The 16,419-nt window shown below is 59.3% G+C and overlaps 1 protein-coding gene across 4 annotated transcripts; it reads right to left on the bottom strand.

Moving 5' to 3' along the window:
* Window positions 1-261: 261 nt before the first annotated feature.
* EML3 (EMAP like 3) lies at window positions 262-14,711 on the bottom strand. 4 transcript variants are annotated; one of them, XM_075939282.2, is made up of 24 exons: window positions 14,261-14,708; window positions 10,851-11,018; window positions 10,528-10,615; window positions 9,714-10,187; window positions 9,096-9,209; window positions 8,715-8,743; window positions 8,545-8,580; window positions 8,053-8,176; window positions 7,693-7,842; window positions 7,211-7,280; window positions 6,938-7,048; window positions 6,327-6,422; window positions 5,605-5,739; window positions 5,318-5,456; window positions 4,702-4,853; window positions 3,835-3,960; window positions 3,499-3,630; window positions 3,168-3,235; window positions 2,772-2,860; window positions 2,455-2,552; window positions 2,102-2,189; window positions 1,768-1,866; window positions 1,479-1,609; window positions 262-1,079 (listed from the first exon to the last, which is right to left on the bottom strand). In XM_075939282.2, exons 1-24 carry the CDS (start codon window positions 14,304-14,306, stop codon window positions 882-884), a joined length of 2,961 nt encoding a protein of 986 aa, XP_075795397.1. In that variant the 5' UTR covers window positions 14,307-14,708; the 3' UTR covers window positions 262-881. The 4 variants fall into 4 exon arrangements, with proteins under 4 accessions (XP_075795397.1, XP_075795399.1, XP_075795398.1 ...); XM_075939284.2 differs by lacking the exon at window positions 14,261-14,708 and adding an exon at window positions 13,111-13,135; XM_075939283.2 differs by lacking the exon at window positions 14,261-14,708 and adding an exon at window positions 11,163-11,187.
* Between the last annotated feature and the right edge of the window lie 1,708 nt (window positions 14,712-16,419).

Raw genomic sequence — 16,419 nt, 5'->3', positions numbered from 1 at the left:
TGGATTTAGGGAACTAAATCTCTCGTTTCCCCCTCGGAACAAAAGCCTCATTTGCTTCCCCTCACCCCCATTCTGAGGCTGTTAAATGTGGTCTTTGTGCCATCCTAATGCAGACTAGCCCCACACCCTGCTGCCCCTTGCATGCCTTCCTCTCCCCACCCCACTGCTGTGGCCCCTGCATACAACCTTCTGTCCAGCTGCCCCCTACCACTGTTATTTGCTTGCTCCCCACCCCTGGAAGGAAAGAGACGGGAGCCCAGCCCCTGATGCCAAGGCTTTATTGCTGCCTCTCACAGTGTTCAGCGTCTTGCTGCTCTGGCGCAGCTGGGAATGTAAACAAAGTGGGGAGAGCAGTGTCCTGCTTCTCCAGGCTTGGTCCCAGGTTTGGGGGCAGCCCTCAGGCCCCTAGAGAGGAGAGTGCCCCCAGGTGGACAGGTCCCATCACACATACACATTCTGGGAATGGGGCTACTGCTCCACCATGGGGAACAAGGGTGGGTATGGACAGCCCCAACCCTAAGGCCATGCTGCCTCCATTAACACATCCTGCAGTTCCCTGACCCATGAGTTCCCCTGCCAGACCCATCCCTTGCCTCCAAAGCAAGAGTCCCAATCCCAACACCCTCCCAGATGAGCCCCTGGGCCCCAGTGGTGGGAGCTGCCAACAGGCCCTTGGCCCTGCCTCACCACTCTGACCTGTACCAGGCCCTGAGCAGAATTTAGGCCTTTTCCCCAGTGTTAATGAATCAGGTCGCATTATTAGCATGTGTTAGTGCCAGGGGGTAGGGAACCCTCTGGCTGGGCCTCGCTCACTGAGATTCATGTGCCAGGGCTGTCCAGGCCTACAGGCAATGAGGCTTGGTCCCTGTAGCATCTCCGGCTCAGACACAGCCTCCTGCCTCCTGGGAAGATAGGGAAGCAGAAGAGAGCGAGCAGCTATGGGTGAGGCTGCCCCCCAGCACTCGCCACTGGAAGATGCTGGTGTCCTTGCCCCCCAGTGAGATCAGATAGCTGTCATCATTGGTAAAGCGCACGTTAGTCACATGGCTCCCATGGCCCCCATACATGTGGCTGGGCGCCTGCAAGAGAAAACAAGGAGTGGGGTCAGGGGTAGGGGCTACTGATGAAATCCCATCACCTCCAGGCTGTTCCCTAACCTCTGGTCCAGGCCCTTGGGCTCTGCCACTACACCCAGGACCTCCCAGAACCACCGTGATACCCAGATGAGACCCCCCTATTCTGCCCCAAACTCAGACAGAGATTCCCCTGCCCAAGATCCCATAGAGACTTCCTGATCCCCTGGGATGTCCCCATGTCAAAGACCCTCTGGGCATCTCTGGTCCCCAAACTCTCAGGGCAATACCCAGTGAATGAGCAGAAGAGCAAACAAAATCCCTAGTTAATCCTTCCCCTTGTGTGCCTCCTCTCATTTTGGCATGGGTTCAGGGCTTAAACTCCCCTATCCCTGCCAGTCTCACCTTGGCCCTGGCGCAGGGGTACTGGAACAGATGCACCTTGCAGAAGTCGTCTGCCACAGCGACAACACGCTCATTGTGGGAGCGGCACAGGGAGTTGATGTCTGTGCCATCTGAGCCGTCCGGCCACACACCTGCGGAGCAGATACAGGATATGCACTAGCTGTTAGTGCCTCTTCCTGACTGTGGCTCTTGGAACCCCTGGGTTCCTTCCCTCCCGGCTACACTTTTCTCCTTTCCCGTTCCCGACACTCATCCTCTCCCTACACACCCTATGGTTCCCAACCCTCACCAAAAACATGAAAGCCCAGCACACAGGTGTATGACGCCCACTCCCGGTCACGGCTCTCAAAGCGATTCCTCAGCAGCTTGCAGCCGCCAGCCACATCCCCTGCAAAGGAGGCAGAGACATGCAGGGTTAGGGTCAGCTGCAGTGACCGGCACTGCCACATGAAGGTGCAACTCCTAGCCTAGGCACCAGGGGACCACGCACAGCCTTGTCTCAGGGCACCAGAATTATCTCCCCCATGACAGATGCTTATGGATGGGCCCAGGCACAATGAGGAGGACGTACACCCCGGCACCAGGGTGAGGGGCTCCTGAGTACATGCCTTCCCTGCACTCACAGTAGAGGATCTCGTAGTCTCCTGAGTTGGACATGATGAACTTGCTGTCCTTGGACCAGTCCAGGTGGGTGATGAAGCTGGAGTGTCCCTGGAGCAAGAGGGAAGAAAATGGGACTTTAAAGCCAGGTACTCAAGAATCCCCTCCCCAGCCTGAGGTGCCTCCCAAGGATGCACAACCCAAGGGCTTGGAATCACACACCCCCGGCTCCCAGTACTTCCCCCATTCTCAGCCCCCCTGAAACTCTCTTCTCTTCTCTTCCCTCCCTTACCCTTGCCCCAGTAGCCCCTATCACTCCCAGCCTCCTTCTGACAACCCTCTCTTCTTGCCCCCCCTACAGCCAGCAGCGCCTCACCGTGCAGCGACCGAAGCGGCTGTACTTGCGCTCCCCCTCCCCCACGCTGTAGATGTAGATGAAGTTGTCATGGGAGCCAATGGCCAGGAACTCACCATCTGCAGGGGGGGGAAAGAGGGGTGGGATGGGGCCATCTGTGTGCAAAAGGGGGGGCAGTGGAGGGGGTGCAGGAATGGGGGAGAATGGGAGGAACTTGCTGTCTCAGCAACATGAGGAAAATGGGGGCTGGAGGGAGCCAGCGCTGCAGTGGGGGAGGAATCTAGTCAGAATGGGCCTGCTGGGGAGGGGAGCGGGGCAGGGAGGCATGAGGGTCTGACCTGGCGAATACCGCACCACCGAGAGCTGCTCGTTCCCATCCGAGCCCCATGACAGCACCTGCCGTGTCTCTGTGTCCAGCACCATCCACCTGGAGGCACAGGGCAGGGTCAGAGCTCCCAAGGTGCCAAACATGCAGAGGCACGCAGAGGACCGACCCCACCCCAGGGAACAGGGGCAACAGAGAGGAGGTCCGGCCTTGGGGGCAAACTCAGTGACCCCTTAATCCCTGGAGGGCCAGACTCAGGAAATGGGGGCCACAGCCCGAATCTCACGGTGTTGCTTGCAGGGCCACCAGCATCCGCCGTTCGCTGGGTGTGATTCCAATGGGGTGGGAAGGGCTGCCAAGCACCCCTAAGGGGCCAGAAAGGGAGTAATGGGGGGTGGTGGGGAGTTACCGTCCAGTGTTGAGTCCCACGGCCACCACCCTGCCACTGGGGTGGAAATCAGCACAGAGCCCAGTCTCCTAGAGGGGGAGAGATACACTGTAAGGTCATTGACCCTCTTCCCCCACGCTCCATCCCCTCAGGTGGTACCTCCAGGTGAGGCTCCAGGCCTTGCATCCCTCCCCCACCCCAGGCAGTACCTCCAGGTGACACTCAAGGCCACCGTAAGCCCCCCCATCCACCCCAGGTGGTATGTCTAGGGTATGGCTCCAGGCTGCCATGGGTTCCCCTTTCCCCTCCGGGCGGTACCTCCACGAGCTCCCCCATCCCCTCTGGGCCATACCTCCAGGGTGAGGCTCCAGGCCGCTGTATGCTCCCCGCTGTCCCACATGCAGACCTGCCTGTCATGCCCGCAGGTGAGGAAAAGGCTCCGTGAGGGGTGGGTGGCCAAGCCCCACAGCTCGTCCGTATGACCCTGCAACCAGGAAGAACCTGATAGAGGCAGACAGGGGCCTAGCTCACCCCACTGCATGCTGCTCCCCATCCCATCAGACCCCTTCTGCTTTCCCCAGCCCACCACTCTGCTGCACCCCCATACTATTCCCAAGGCCCCTCTTTCCCAAGCCATCCCATGGCCGTGCAGTTTCTGTAGCTGCCCAGAATCTAGCTCCCCACGCACCTGGACAATGGGGGTGAAGCCAGTGCCCAGGCTGCCCCTGAGCAGCGCGTTGCGCGTAGTCCCAACCAGCAGCTCGTCCCCGGGGCCCTCAGCGATGGTGCGCACAGCCCCAAACTGCTCCGGGATCTGGGGGCACAAGGGGCTGATTCATCTGGAGTCACAGATCCTCCCCACATGGCTCCTATAGACCCCTTCCCCTCCTGCACATACCCTTCCAGGGCCTCCTGCCATGCCTCCAACACACCCCTGCTGTCTGTGAACTCCCACCCTGATTTCTATAGTCCCCCAACCAGGCCCCCATACACCCCATAGCACCTCCAAACACCCTCTGCCTGCCCCTGTAATTCCCCCATCCTCACCTCAGAGATCCCCTCAAATACCCTCTGCCCACCCCTGCAGATCCTCCTCCACAGCCACTGCTGCTCCCTCACCAACCACTCCAAAACTCCCTGTCCACTCCCACCCACTATAGACCCCTCACCCCTCCAAATCTTCTTCACACACCTCTGAAGATTCCCACCCCATCCACTACAGCCCCCCATCAACACCCAAACACTCCCCGCCCACCCCCACGGATGCCCCACCCTCACCCACTGCAGATCTCTCATAACATCTAAACACCTTCCTCCCACCCCTCGCCAGCGGATCCCACAGGCAAATCCCCATGTCCAAGCCCAAGCGATCCCCTGCCCAACAGATCTCTCTGCCCAACCCCCTCCAACACTGGCACATTCTGGCCCCACCCCTACCTCCCACAATCCCGTGAATCCCCTTTGCTCAATCTCACCCGTCGCATGCAGATTCTACCCTGCCCCACACTTTGGATTGGAGCCAATTGACCCCATGCAGATTGAGGGCTCCCCTTACTTCCACCTCCTGAAGCAGTGCAAGGCTGGGGCTCCAGTGCACGAGGCGCCGGTCCTTCCCCCCACCACTAAGCACTGAGCCATCGTGCCGCAGGAAGAGTGAGAAGATGCTGCCTTCGTGTGCCCGGGTCTGACGCCCGATCTGGTATGTCTCTGCAATGTGTGTGGGGGGGAGGAGTCATTGCTGGGCCCTCCCCGCACATCCCTCAATCCAGGGGATCCAGCATCCCCTCCGATGCAATGTCCCCCACCACCCTCATCCTCCCAACTGCTTTGTCCACACACATCTCCTGGGGCTTGTCAGTGCCAGATTCTCTTCACCCCACCTCCTCCCACACCAGGGGAAAAGACTGGGGTCCCTGCCCCTCTAGACCAGAAGTCTGTACAAGCCTTCTTCAGCTCAGGGGTTCCAGCCCAGAAACCCTGCCCCCTCAATCCAGGGATCTGTGCAGGCCTCCCTCAGATAGGATTGCCAACCCTCCAGGATTCTCTTTGAATCTCCAGGAATTAATTAATCTTTAATACAAGATTATGTGAAACTCCAGGAATAGGTCCCACCAAAACTGGAAACCCTACGGGCCCCAGCCCAGGGGGGTGTACAAAACCTCTCCCAATACCTTTGGCGCCCTTGCCCAGCGTGCGGATGTCAGCAGCCGTGCGTGCCCAGGTCAAGATGTTCCCCTCCGAGTCCCCAGTCAGCACATCCCCGTTGGCATCAAACACAAAACACTGGATAAACTTGGGCTTCTTGTACTTCTGGAAATGGAGAGGGGGAAGTGAATCAAGGGGGGGGAGCCCCTCAGTCAAGAGAGGACTGAGCCCAGACCCTTTCCCTAGCCAGGCTCAGCCCAGACCCCTTGTCGCAGGCTGGGCCAAGCACTGCCCCCTTCTCCAGCCCCCTCACCCCAAAGATGCCCTGCTTCTTGCTCAGAGTGCTGCCGCTCCAGGTCCAGAAGTAAACGTGGGATTTCCCACTGGTGATGAAGTTGCTGCTGTCCAGGGGGTTGAACTCCACTGTGAACACGGACTCATTGGTGCTCTGGAGAGGGAAAAGAGAGGAGCATGACAGGACAGTCGGCAGCCTCAAGGACAAGGGCGTGTGGGGATTCCCAGCAGGATTCTACATCGAACCTCCCAAGGTGGGGGATGGTTAGACCCCTGCACTGCTCCTTTCCCACCAATGGATGGCACTGGGGAGTAGGGCAAGGGTTGTCCAGGTGGTGGGAGTGCTTAGCTGGGATTTAGGGGCCTCTCCAGCCCAGAAGTGTCCTCCCCCCACAGCCAATTCTATCCTCAGGATGCACAGTGTAGCCTCACGGCTGCCTGGCCCAGGGTCCCTGTATGGGGGGCCGGGGGAACAGCATAGTGACTTCATCTCCTCAAATATTCACAGGTTGCCATGGAGATGGCACCCAGAAAGCAGGAGCAGCACAGGACCTGTCCCATTGCAATGTCACCCAGGGGAGGAGAGCGAGGGTAGCAGCCCAGCACTCAGGGTCTCTTCCTGGCTCTGACAGGAGAGTGGCTAGTGAGAGGAGGGATGAGGACAGGAAATCAGGACTCCTTGGTTCCCTCCCCCAACCCCGCCACCATGCTACGCAGCCCAGGGGGCTGAACCTGGCTCACCTTAATCTCGGCCTGCTTGGTGCCACGGGCGCAGTCCCACACCGACAGCATGTGCTCATTAGAGTCATCCACCACACACAGATAGGCCCCCTGATCCTGCAGATAGCAGCCAGGCAGGATCATTACCAGTGGGGCCCCTCAAGGAGGAGCCCGGGCTTATGAGAGGGAATGTGGGGACCCAAGAGCCTGGAGAACATGCAAGGAATGTGGGGGGGCTGGATAGGAGACAAAAATTCCTCTCTCTCTCAAATGCATAGCCAGGGCAGACAGGGACTGGGAGCAGAGAGGGAACTGGGGGCACTCCAGCAGGGTTGCCTCCTGTCAGGCTACCCTGCCCCGATGGCAGCCCCAAGTCCAGAGCCCCTGGGGGGCATTGATGATGTGTGTGTGTGTGTGTGTGCACCCTAGATTTGCTGCTTGGTTTGTACAGAGCATGCTCAGTAACACTGCTGAAGCCAGTTGCCCTCACTCTGTCCCTTCAGACCCAGATCACTCCGGCCAGGGGGCCAGGAGCCAAGCTCGGGTGGGGCAATGGGGGAGGGATGTGAATTGCGGATAGAGAAAAAGAGGACAGGGAAGCAAGTGGGGGCAGGGCTAGCACTTGGACTCACAGCCGTGGAGAAGGCAAGGGAGCCAACCCCCCGCTCGAAGCTCCCCAGGCCGATCTGCTGTAGGGTGAGCAGCGTGGAGGAGTCCCAGATGTGCACAAAGGGCTGCAGGGGCTGCAAGAGAGGCAACAGGTCAGAACAGGGACAGACACGGGAGCTGGCGGGGGTCAGGGACCTGTAGTAAGGTCCCTGGCCTCTAGGAAGCTAGCTCATTGGGACTCCCCTAAATCCCACTCTGGGGCAGCCCTGCAGGGTCCATCCCCCCTTGGTGGGTACCTTGCCATCCTTGTCCACGCCAGCAGTCTGCCCTGTGGCCACACGCACTCTGTCAGGATGCACGGCCAGGCTGCAGGGGAGAGACACAGGGAGCAGGGTTATTGCCTCAGAAACCCACGGGCTGGAGAGACCAGCCTGGGACCTGCTGTGTGCCCTTGCTGCAGTCAGTGCTCCTGCACCCGCACTCTCCACCTCAGTCTGTACCCCCGTGTGCTCTTCCTCCATTCTAGTTGGTGCCCCCCAGCTGCTCTGTAGGTGACCAGGCAGCAAGAGTGAAAAACTGGGACCTGGGCTGGGAGTGAGGGTAATAGGCACTTATATAAGCCAGAGCCTCAAATATAAGGACCATCCCTATAAAACTGGGACATCTGGTCACCCTACTGGTCTACACCCCAATGTACTTCCCTTCCCCTGCAGTCAGTGTTCCCATGCCCCAGCCTTCGTTCCCCCTCGCACAATGTCGGTGTCCCCCGTGCACTCACCATCGCACACAGTCAGTGTGGCGCAGGTAGTGGCGCTGGTTGCGGTGCTGGATGTGGTACAGCACCACCACACATGCAATGAAGTAAACCAGCTCCCCGGAGGCCAGCACGTAAAGATTGGAGCGGCTGTCCCGGCCACGGTACCCATAGCTGGGCAGGCCCGTCAAGGAACACAGGGAGGTACGAGGGGGCCAAGACAACCAGACCCAGGGCTGGGAGACAGAGGGGGGGCAGTGGCCTTTGGATGGGGGTGCAGCATAGCCTGTGGAGGTGCAGGGGGACACGAAGTGCAGCACCCTCTATGGGCAATAGTGCTGTCTGGGGCAGGGCAGGGAGGTGGGGCTGCCGGCTGAAGGATACACCCAGTCAAGCTGCAGGTGCTCAGCAGGCAGCTCTGAACGCAGCTCCTCGTAGTGGGAGATGCCCGATGGTATGTACATGGTGATGGGCCGGCCTCGCAGGAACATCTTGATTGAGAGGCCCTCTGAGAGAGGGGGATGGGAGGGGGGCAGGTCACAGCCAGAGCCACCTCCAGGTTCATTCCAAGCAGCTTGCCCAGGCCCATCCCCCACAGGTGCTACCCCAGCCAACCCCTGCCACTTTCAGCCCACCCATCCCACCCCCAGGTTGTGCCCAGCCCCCATACTCCATTCCATACACCAGCCCCACATGCCTGATTTCCACAGCATCAGCCCCTGTGCTGCCCCCTCCCAGCCCACACCTCACTCCCTGCAGGCACCCAGCTCCCAAGTACATCACCCCACAAACCCCATCAGAAACATGCATTGGGTCGTATCCCCTCAGCCTCCGGCCACCCAGGGCAGCCTCCACTGTCTGCCCCAGCTGCCTCACCAAGGTTGTAGTTCCCACGCCGAGACCCCAAAGGTCCTGCAAGGAAACAGGGAGCATCAGGAGATTCTGGGACATGTGTAGTGGGAGGAAGGAGCAGGGCAAGGGGCTGCAGAGCCCAGTGGAATGACACTCCCAGGCACTAAGCCTCACTCAGCTTCCCTGCAGCTCACCTGGGCTCAGGTTAGGGTCCTTCATCCGGCTAGAAGGGAAAAGCAGAGCATCAGCAGGGGGGCACTGTAGGGAGTCTGGGTCCCGGCTCTAACTGGGGTGTGAATCAGGAGGAGCTCTATGTGGGAGCTGTTCCCAGCAACAAGAGGTGTAGGGTGTGTGTATGTGTGTGTGTGTAACTTCATGGGGAGCCATTTCCAGCAGGAATCGTTGTGGTGGGCAAGGTATGCAAGTGGGGGATGTTTTCCAGGCGTTGCATGAGAGGGAATGTTCCCAGCAGGGATCGCCTGGAGAGCAGAGTGTGAGTGAGGGGGGTGAGGAATGGCCATGGAGGGCAGGGTGTGCCCAGCAGGGGGCACTGGTGGGAGGTGGAAAGTCCCTACTTCTCAAGGCTGCTGGAACGTGAGAGCAGGTTGGCAGAGGACGCTGCCTTCTTGCTGAGGTGCTGCCGGGCCTTCGCCTTATCGGCCTTGTCCGAGGAACTGTTCCTGCGCAGGCTAAGGGAAGAGAAGACAGTCAGCAAAGGGTTAACTACATGCACTGGGGAGGGGTCTGCATGGCCCACATCCCAGTCCCCAAAGCAGGGACACCCCCACATGAATGCCCTTTCCCCACATCAATGCACCCGCAGCCCAGCTCAAGCAAAGGGGAGACAGGAGCCCTTTGTTCAGCAATTCCCTCTGGGAATCTCCCCACTCCAGCTCCTCCGGGGCAGGGGAGCAGAAGACACGGAATCCAGTTTTACCAACCCCATGGCACAAGCTGCACTGGGGCATACAGTTGGCCACATCAGCTGAGAAATAGAACCCAGGAGTGCTGGTTTCCAGACAGCTTCCTTCACCCCCACCCTCTGGCCCCCATAAACAGACTCACTCACTAGACCCCAATCCCCACCCACAGCCCCGGCTCCCACACCTTGTTCTAATCACTAGACTTCATTCCCCTCCCAGAGCTGAAAGTAGAAAGCAGGTGTCCCAGTGCCTGCTCTGTCCCCTACGTACAGCTCTTTCCTGGTGCCTTTCAGGGCATGGACCGCTGGCACTGGAGAAACTGTGGCACTGCTGCTGCTGCTCCCCTCGGATGGAGGCTCTGGGGACAGCATCTCCTCCCTGTGGGACGGACTCTCAAGGGGCTGGCTGCCATCTGCACTGCCCAGAAGTGGGGCAGTTTCTTCACAGTCATGGGGAGACTTGGAGGAGTCCTGCGGGGAGCCTGTTCCCAGCTTGTCAGGGGCTGGGATTGGCTGGGCCACTGGGGACTGGGCCAGGCCTGGAAGACTGAGAGGCATCCCCAGAGCATTTGGCTCTTTTGCCTCAACCCCGGTCCCTGGAGGGGTCTCATGGCTGTGGCTCCAGCCCCACTTCATGCCCAGTAGGTCTGACTCGTCCGTTTGGGTCCCAGTGCTGATGGGGGCGCCCCGTGGGTTCCCTGCGCCCAGCTCTTCATGGCGCACGACTCCTGATGCAGGCACTGGGCTGTGGAACAGAAGTATCACAGCATGGGCTGAGAGCACGCTCCATGGGCTGGGAGGCCTCTGAAGTGCCTCACTCCCACTCCCCAAAGCTGCCCTCTTGTAACTCGCCAATGGTCCATGCCTACTGCTCTCCTCAAAATACCCCCTCTGCCCCCATCCCCTCTACATTCCCCTCTGGGGAGCTGGGCTTGGGGTCCCCTCGCCAGTACCTGACACTCCTTCCCTTTTCAGTACTGAACCTGAACGTCAGGGTCTTGCCTGCCTCACAGTCCAGTGCGGCCCTCCAGCCCCCCATCCCTAAGCAAGATGTCCCTGGGTCAAGTGCAACATCTGAGTGGTACCTGTAGCTGGTGGTGAGTTGGACCCAGGATACCCCATGGCCAGGTGAAGAGTCCAGGAACTGCTGGGCGTCTGGGATGGCATCATTTGCTGCAGGGAAATGACAGAGAAACGTCAGCCCTTTTAAGGCCCCAACTCCTCAGATCCCACTAACGCTGTGCTCCCAGTGCCCTGACTGCTCCTGCTCCTGCTCCAGCCCCTACAGGCCTGGGAGAACCTGGGGTGGAGTAACCCAGAGCTTGGCCCATAGCCAGCGCTCCTGCCCTGCTCCCTGCAGCCCCCCTGCTAGACTCCCAGCTCAGTTCCAAGGTCCTGTTCATCCCACCTGTCAGCAGCTGCTGCGTGAGGAGTGGGATCTGCCGGTCGTAGAGGTTGAGTCTCCGCAGCGCGTCAGCTAGGGCCGATTTCACCAGCGTCAGCTCCTCCTCCTGGCTCTGCAGTCGGAGTTCCAGGCTCGCCAGCCGGTCAGGGTGCAAGGCTGAGATGGTCTCATCTAGCAAGGGAAGCATCAGAACTGTTAGATCCAGCCACTTGGGCAGGCCCCTGCCTCCCAAACCAGGTCCCCTGCTTTAACCACTAGACCCCATTGTCCTCCGAGAGCAGGGACAGAACCCAGGAGTCTGTCCTGGCTTCCAACCTTCCCACATGGAATGGAGCCCTGAAGACCTCTAATACCCAGCCCTGAGAGAAGGGGAAGCTGACACCAGGGAGAAGGGGCTGGACTGCACCTGCTCCTTGGAGCCACTCCCCCCCAACCCCACCCCTCCCTGGACGAGGACCGGAGCCCTACTTCCGCCTAGGCCAGGCCTTGCAGATGAGCCCCTACAGGGAGGATTGAGGAAGAGCAGGTAGCGCAGGCTGAAAAGGGCTAGGGACTCTGTGCAGGGCTAGAAGGAAGGGGACCCTGCCCTGGTGGGTGCCCTCCTCCCCCACACTTAGGGCAGCTCTGAGAGCAGACTCTGCAGCCATAACATCTGCCCTACGCCCCCAGCCCCAGACAGGCTCTGCTTTGTCCCCAGCCACACACAAAGCCGCTTTCTCAATGGCATTTACAGCTCTGAGGCGCCAGTCTGACAGCTCATTCCCAGCCAGAGAGGGGAGGGCACCTGCGGGGGAGGGGGACAGCCTAGCATGATGCTGGTCAGGAAAGGTAGGAGTTGGGCAGGAAAAGCACTGGAGAGGGAGGGGCTGAGCACTTGGCTGTGACAGGCACTCCAGGACCCCACCATTTCCCTTCCTAGAACCCAAGAGTTCTGGTGCCCGGCCTGCCCTGCTTTAACCACTAGCCCCCAGCCCCCACAGAGCTGAGGCTAGAACCAAGCATCCTTGGCCCATCCTGCACCTTAAACCACAGGCTGCTTTTTCTAGCAGTTCCTGGCAGGAAGCCGCGCCCCCTTGCCCCAGGGAAACAAGTTGGGTGACATTTTTGAGTGAGGTGCTCAGCTTGGCATTAACCCTTTGGGGTCTGATGTTACTCTTGCCAGCTGCAGGGGCAGGTGTAGGACTAGGTGCTAGGCAATGGAGTCGCTGCCATGGGGGTCTCCCAGCACTCAAATCCTGCTCCAATTCTGCAGCCTCTGAGCTTCCAGCTTGGGGGGGAGGGGGGACAGGGTACTGAGTACAACTGGGGTGGAAGACTTCTGGCAGAAGATGGACCCAGATGGGCCAGCCATCCCCACTGCTTCCGGTTGCCACCTGCCTAGAAAGAGGCCAAAGGGGAGCGGGGCCAGATAGATCCAAAACTTGGGGGGAAGGAGTTAGCTTGGGTGAGGAGTCCAGGGACATGCCTGGGGAATAGGCCTGGAGCTGGTGGGGGAGGGCAGGCCTACAGGAGTGTGGGGCTGAGTTAGGCACTTCCTCTCTCCTGGCTTCCCACCACCAGCAGCACATTTGTTTACATGGGCTCTGTGCTGGGCCCAACTTAGGTTTGATGTCATCAATAGGACAAGCTGCATCTAGGGAGATGAGATTGGAGTGGGGGGGGGCCTTGAATTTGTGAACCCAGCATCCCCTACCCTGGCCAATACACGTCAGTCCTGGTCCTGTCCCACTGGGGTCGCACCCCGTAGGGCTTCTGTTCTCTGGATTCCCCAAGGTTGCTGGGACAATTTTTATAGTGGCATTGCTGACCATGGAAACCCTGGGTAACTACTTCAAGGCAGGGGATATAGCAGGACATCAGCACTCCTAGTTCCAGCACCACTGGGATTCCCAGCTGGGTGTGGGATCTATGCTACAACATGAACCCCACAGGGACTGGCTGGAGCCAGCATGAGGACAAAGGGGCCTTTTAATTCCTGCACCCCAGATGGGCATCCCCAAGCTACACAGAGGTCCCTACCTCCCTGCCAGTTAGGACCCAACACAAGGAGGGGGTTCAGGGTGGGGTTGAGAAAGCAGCCTGAGGCCAGGATTGATGGGACCTTTGGACCCAGTGTGGGCTGCTCTAAGCAAAGCCAGACTCCAGCCAGGAGCCCCACCAGACCAGTGGCCAGATGGCAGGGGAACCCCACAGAGCTGGGGGAGGAGCACAGACAGACACTGCCTCCTCTGCTCCCCCTAGTTCTGACCTGACACATACACACCCATGTCTCTAGGCTGGGCTGCTTTGGCTATGGCTGGTGCAGTAGCGGGGCCAAAGCAGTGGTTTCCTCCTAGCTTCAGGATGGATAGGAAGCCCTGATTCTCACAGGGAGGAGGAATGCCAGGGTGCTATGGGGAGCCAAGAATCCTGCAGAGAGGGGGCACAACCCGATCACACGCTTCATCAGCCTGTCCAGAGATGAAAGGAGGCATCTTTGCCATTAAGGGACTAGACTGGGAGCCTGCTTCAGCCAGGATATATATATATATATATATATATATATATATATATATATATGTGTGTGTGTGTGTGTGTGTGTGTGTGTGTGTGTGTGTGTGTGTGTGAGAGAGAGAGAGAGAGAGAGAGATATTGTGGGTTGCGGGGCACTAGGAACCAGCACTTGGGTTTATTCACAGTTCTGTGTGTGTCCCTTTGGACTCTTTCTGGACCTCAGTTCCTCCATCTGTGAAATGGATAAAGCCATGGCAATTACTGAGGCTGTCACAGGGAAGAGAAGTGGTGCATGGAGCAGGGGATTGTGTCAGGTTTGGATATTAGGGGGAGGGGTGTGTCACAGAGATGGAGGCCCCCAAGCAAGAAACTCAAACTCTCTCCTAGGAGGAAAAGCTTTCACCTCCCCGAACATGCAGCCCCTGCAACTCTGACTTCCTGCACACCCCCAGCACTCTGCTTACATACAAGCCCACTGAATCCACACCCCCTCCCCAAGCAGCAAATTCTCCACCACAGACCCCCCCCCGCACAACGTACACCCCTGTCCATATAGCCCAGAATGCCCTTCAAGCAGCCAACCCCCCACCCCCCACCCCTTCAAACATAGAGCACCCTCCAGCTGCCCCATAGCTCCTGCACCCCAAAATATACCCCATGGACCCTCAAACATCTGCCTCCCCAGGCCATACCCTCCCCATAATACACCCCCTCCCCGGGGACCCTTAAACACCTGCATTCCCACCCCCATATACCCGACCCCCGCCTCACACCCCACAGCCACCCTACGCGGCACCCGCCCGCACAGCGCCCCCTCCAGCCCCAGCCCTGTTAGCGGGCCCCGGGCGGTCCGGAGCGCGGGCAGCTCGGCCCGCCCCGGGCCCCGGATCTCAGCCCCTAGGCCGGGCCCCCGCACTCACCCGCGGGGCTGTGGTTCGAGCACCGGTCCATCGCGCCGCGGGCCATGCGCCCCTGGCTCCCCGACTCGCCGAGTGAGCGCCGGGGAGGCAGCGAGCGCTGGGGCCGCGGCTCCCTCACCCCAGGAAGCGGCGCGCCGTGTCATTTCCCCTCCGCAGCTCGGGCCCGAGCCCGGTGTGACTCCGGATTCGCGGCGCCGAGCCCGGCTCGGGACAGGGAGGGGCGTTAACGCTTCGTTGTCCGGAGCGACTCCAGCAGCAAATTCGGAGGCGAGAGCTGTGGGCCGAGGACCTGGGCCCAGAGGCGAAGGGCCCTTCGAGAGACTGGACATGGGGGGCGGAAGGGGACCCAGGAGTCCCGCTCCCTGACCCCACAGCCACGCTGACCCCTCCTTTCCCAGAGTAGAGGCTAGTCCCGGGGAGTCCTCGCTCCCGACTCACCCACTGACACGCACAGCAGACCCCACGCCCCTCTCAGAGCCAGCGGGTAGAACCCAGGGCCTCCCAGCACCTCCAGTCACTAGACCCCCGCCCCTTCCAGAGGCTGGGATTACATTTAGGCTCCTGGCTCCCAAACACATCACCACATCACACACTGTAAGGACTCGCCACAGCTGAGAAATTACCCCAGGCTCCCAGCCTCCTGTTCTAACCACTAGGCTCCACTCCACTCCACTCCTCTCCCTAAGCCCAGGATAGAATCCAGGAGCCTTCTTACCAGTAGGATGGGTGACACTGGATGGGAGGAAAGCCCCCCCCCCCCACCATGGGATGCAATGAAACCCCTTGGCACTAGTTTAGAGGGGACTGTGTCCCAGTCACCTCTGGAGGAGCCAGAGACTGCGGGCAGTGGCAGTTCTAGGCCACAGGGGGGCCCTAGGCAGGGCTATTCCGCCTTCCCCTGCCATGTTAAAACAGGCAAGTAAGGGTCTTACAATAAAAATCAAATAGGGGGCCCTCTTGAGCTGCTTGGGGCCCTGAGCATTTGCTTAATCTGCTTATGCCTAGTTCTGGCTCTGGCTGGGGGGCAGAGTCTGTATGTGAAAGGTGGCTCCAGCCAATATCTGGAGCTGCTGGTTTGTGGGGGCTACTGGTGGCAGACCCTGGGTGGGGGAGCACGGGTTCTGCAGTATCTGAAGTGGCTGGTTTGTAGCAGGTTGGACAGGCCACCCTGGGAGATGGAAAATCCTGGTCTGAAGTGAGTGGCTCCTCTTTCCTTGACCCTCATGGCACTGATGTTGCGTTGCCAGGACACACAGTCACCCAGCCTGGTCCAAGGGCCACTGGCCACACCAGGCAGAAGAATAAGCCAGCCACCCCCAGTGAGATGCAGGGCACTACCACATAGTCCCAACTCCCCTATCCCCACTCCCAGCCCAGATCTATTACCACCAGGATTCACTGGGGGACTCCTCAGCTTCCTTTGGTGGGATCGGTGCCCCAGAGCAGTGGCTCTCTTTTCAGAGTCAGATTTGTCTTGCACACCCCCAGGTTTTACAAAGGGCTGCAGCACACGGTGACCGAGAACTCACTGACTTTAGCATTTGTACCATAGAGCATCAAATCAATCGACTGGAATGTACATATACTTACATTTCAGTGTGAGACCTGAGCTTGCTTTTCACTTGTCTGAAGCCTGAGCCCCACGGCTCAGGGCTGAATATGGAATTTATTTTTACAGGCGGCCCAATGCGATTGCCATGCTGGCTCTCCCCTAACACCAGTTCTGCACTTGATACCCCCAAATCCATCCCAGGTCCCTTCTGGGGGTCATCACCCCCAGTTGAGAATCACTGATCAGGAGAGACACTGGTTGAGACCCACTGACCCAGGGCACCAGCAACAGGATTCACACCCGCAACTTCCCAGGACACCCCACCAAGCACAACGGGGTGAGAGGGGACACACACACCCAGGCTGCAATGGTACCTGGCTTCTATATCAGTGTGTCTAGCTACCCTGTAGGGCATGAGGCAGGCACAGCACTGCAGCCCTCATACCCTAGCATCCTGTGGGTCCCAGGAGACCAGACAGAACAAGGTTAGTCTGGGTACAAGGCTGAGCTGCACAGATGGGTCCACAGATGGACAGGCCCTTGGTTCCAGGCACAGGACAGAACTGGGTATGGGGGCTTGGGACAGCACTGCCTTCCCACCCACAGC

This window comes from Pelodiscus sinensis, chromosome 11, assembly GCF_052426305.1.
Source record: "Pelodiscus sinensis isolate ZL-2025 chromosome 11, ASM5242630v1, whole genome shotgun sequence".
Taxonomy (NCBI): Eukaryota; Metazoa; Chordata; order Testudines; family Trionychidae; genus Pelodiscus; species Pelodiscus sinensis.
Note: the sequence above shows the minus strand (reverse complement) of the source record. Positions and strands in the feature narration are given on the sequence as shown.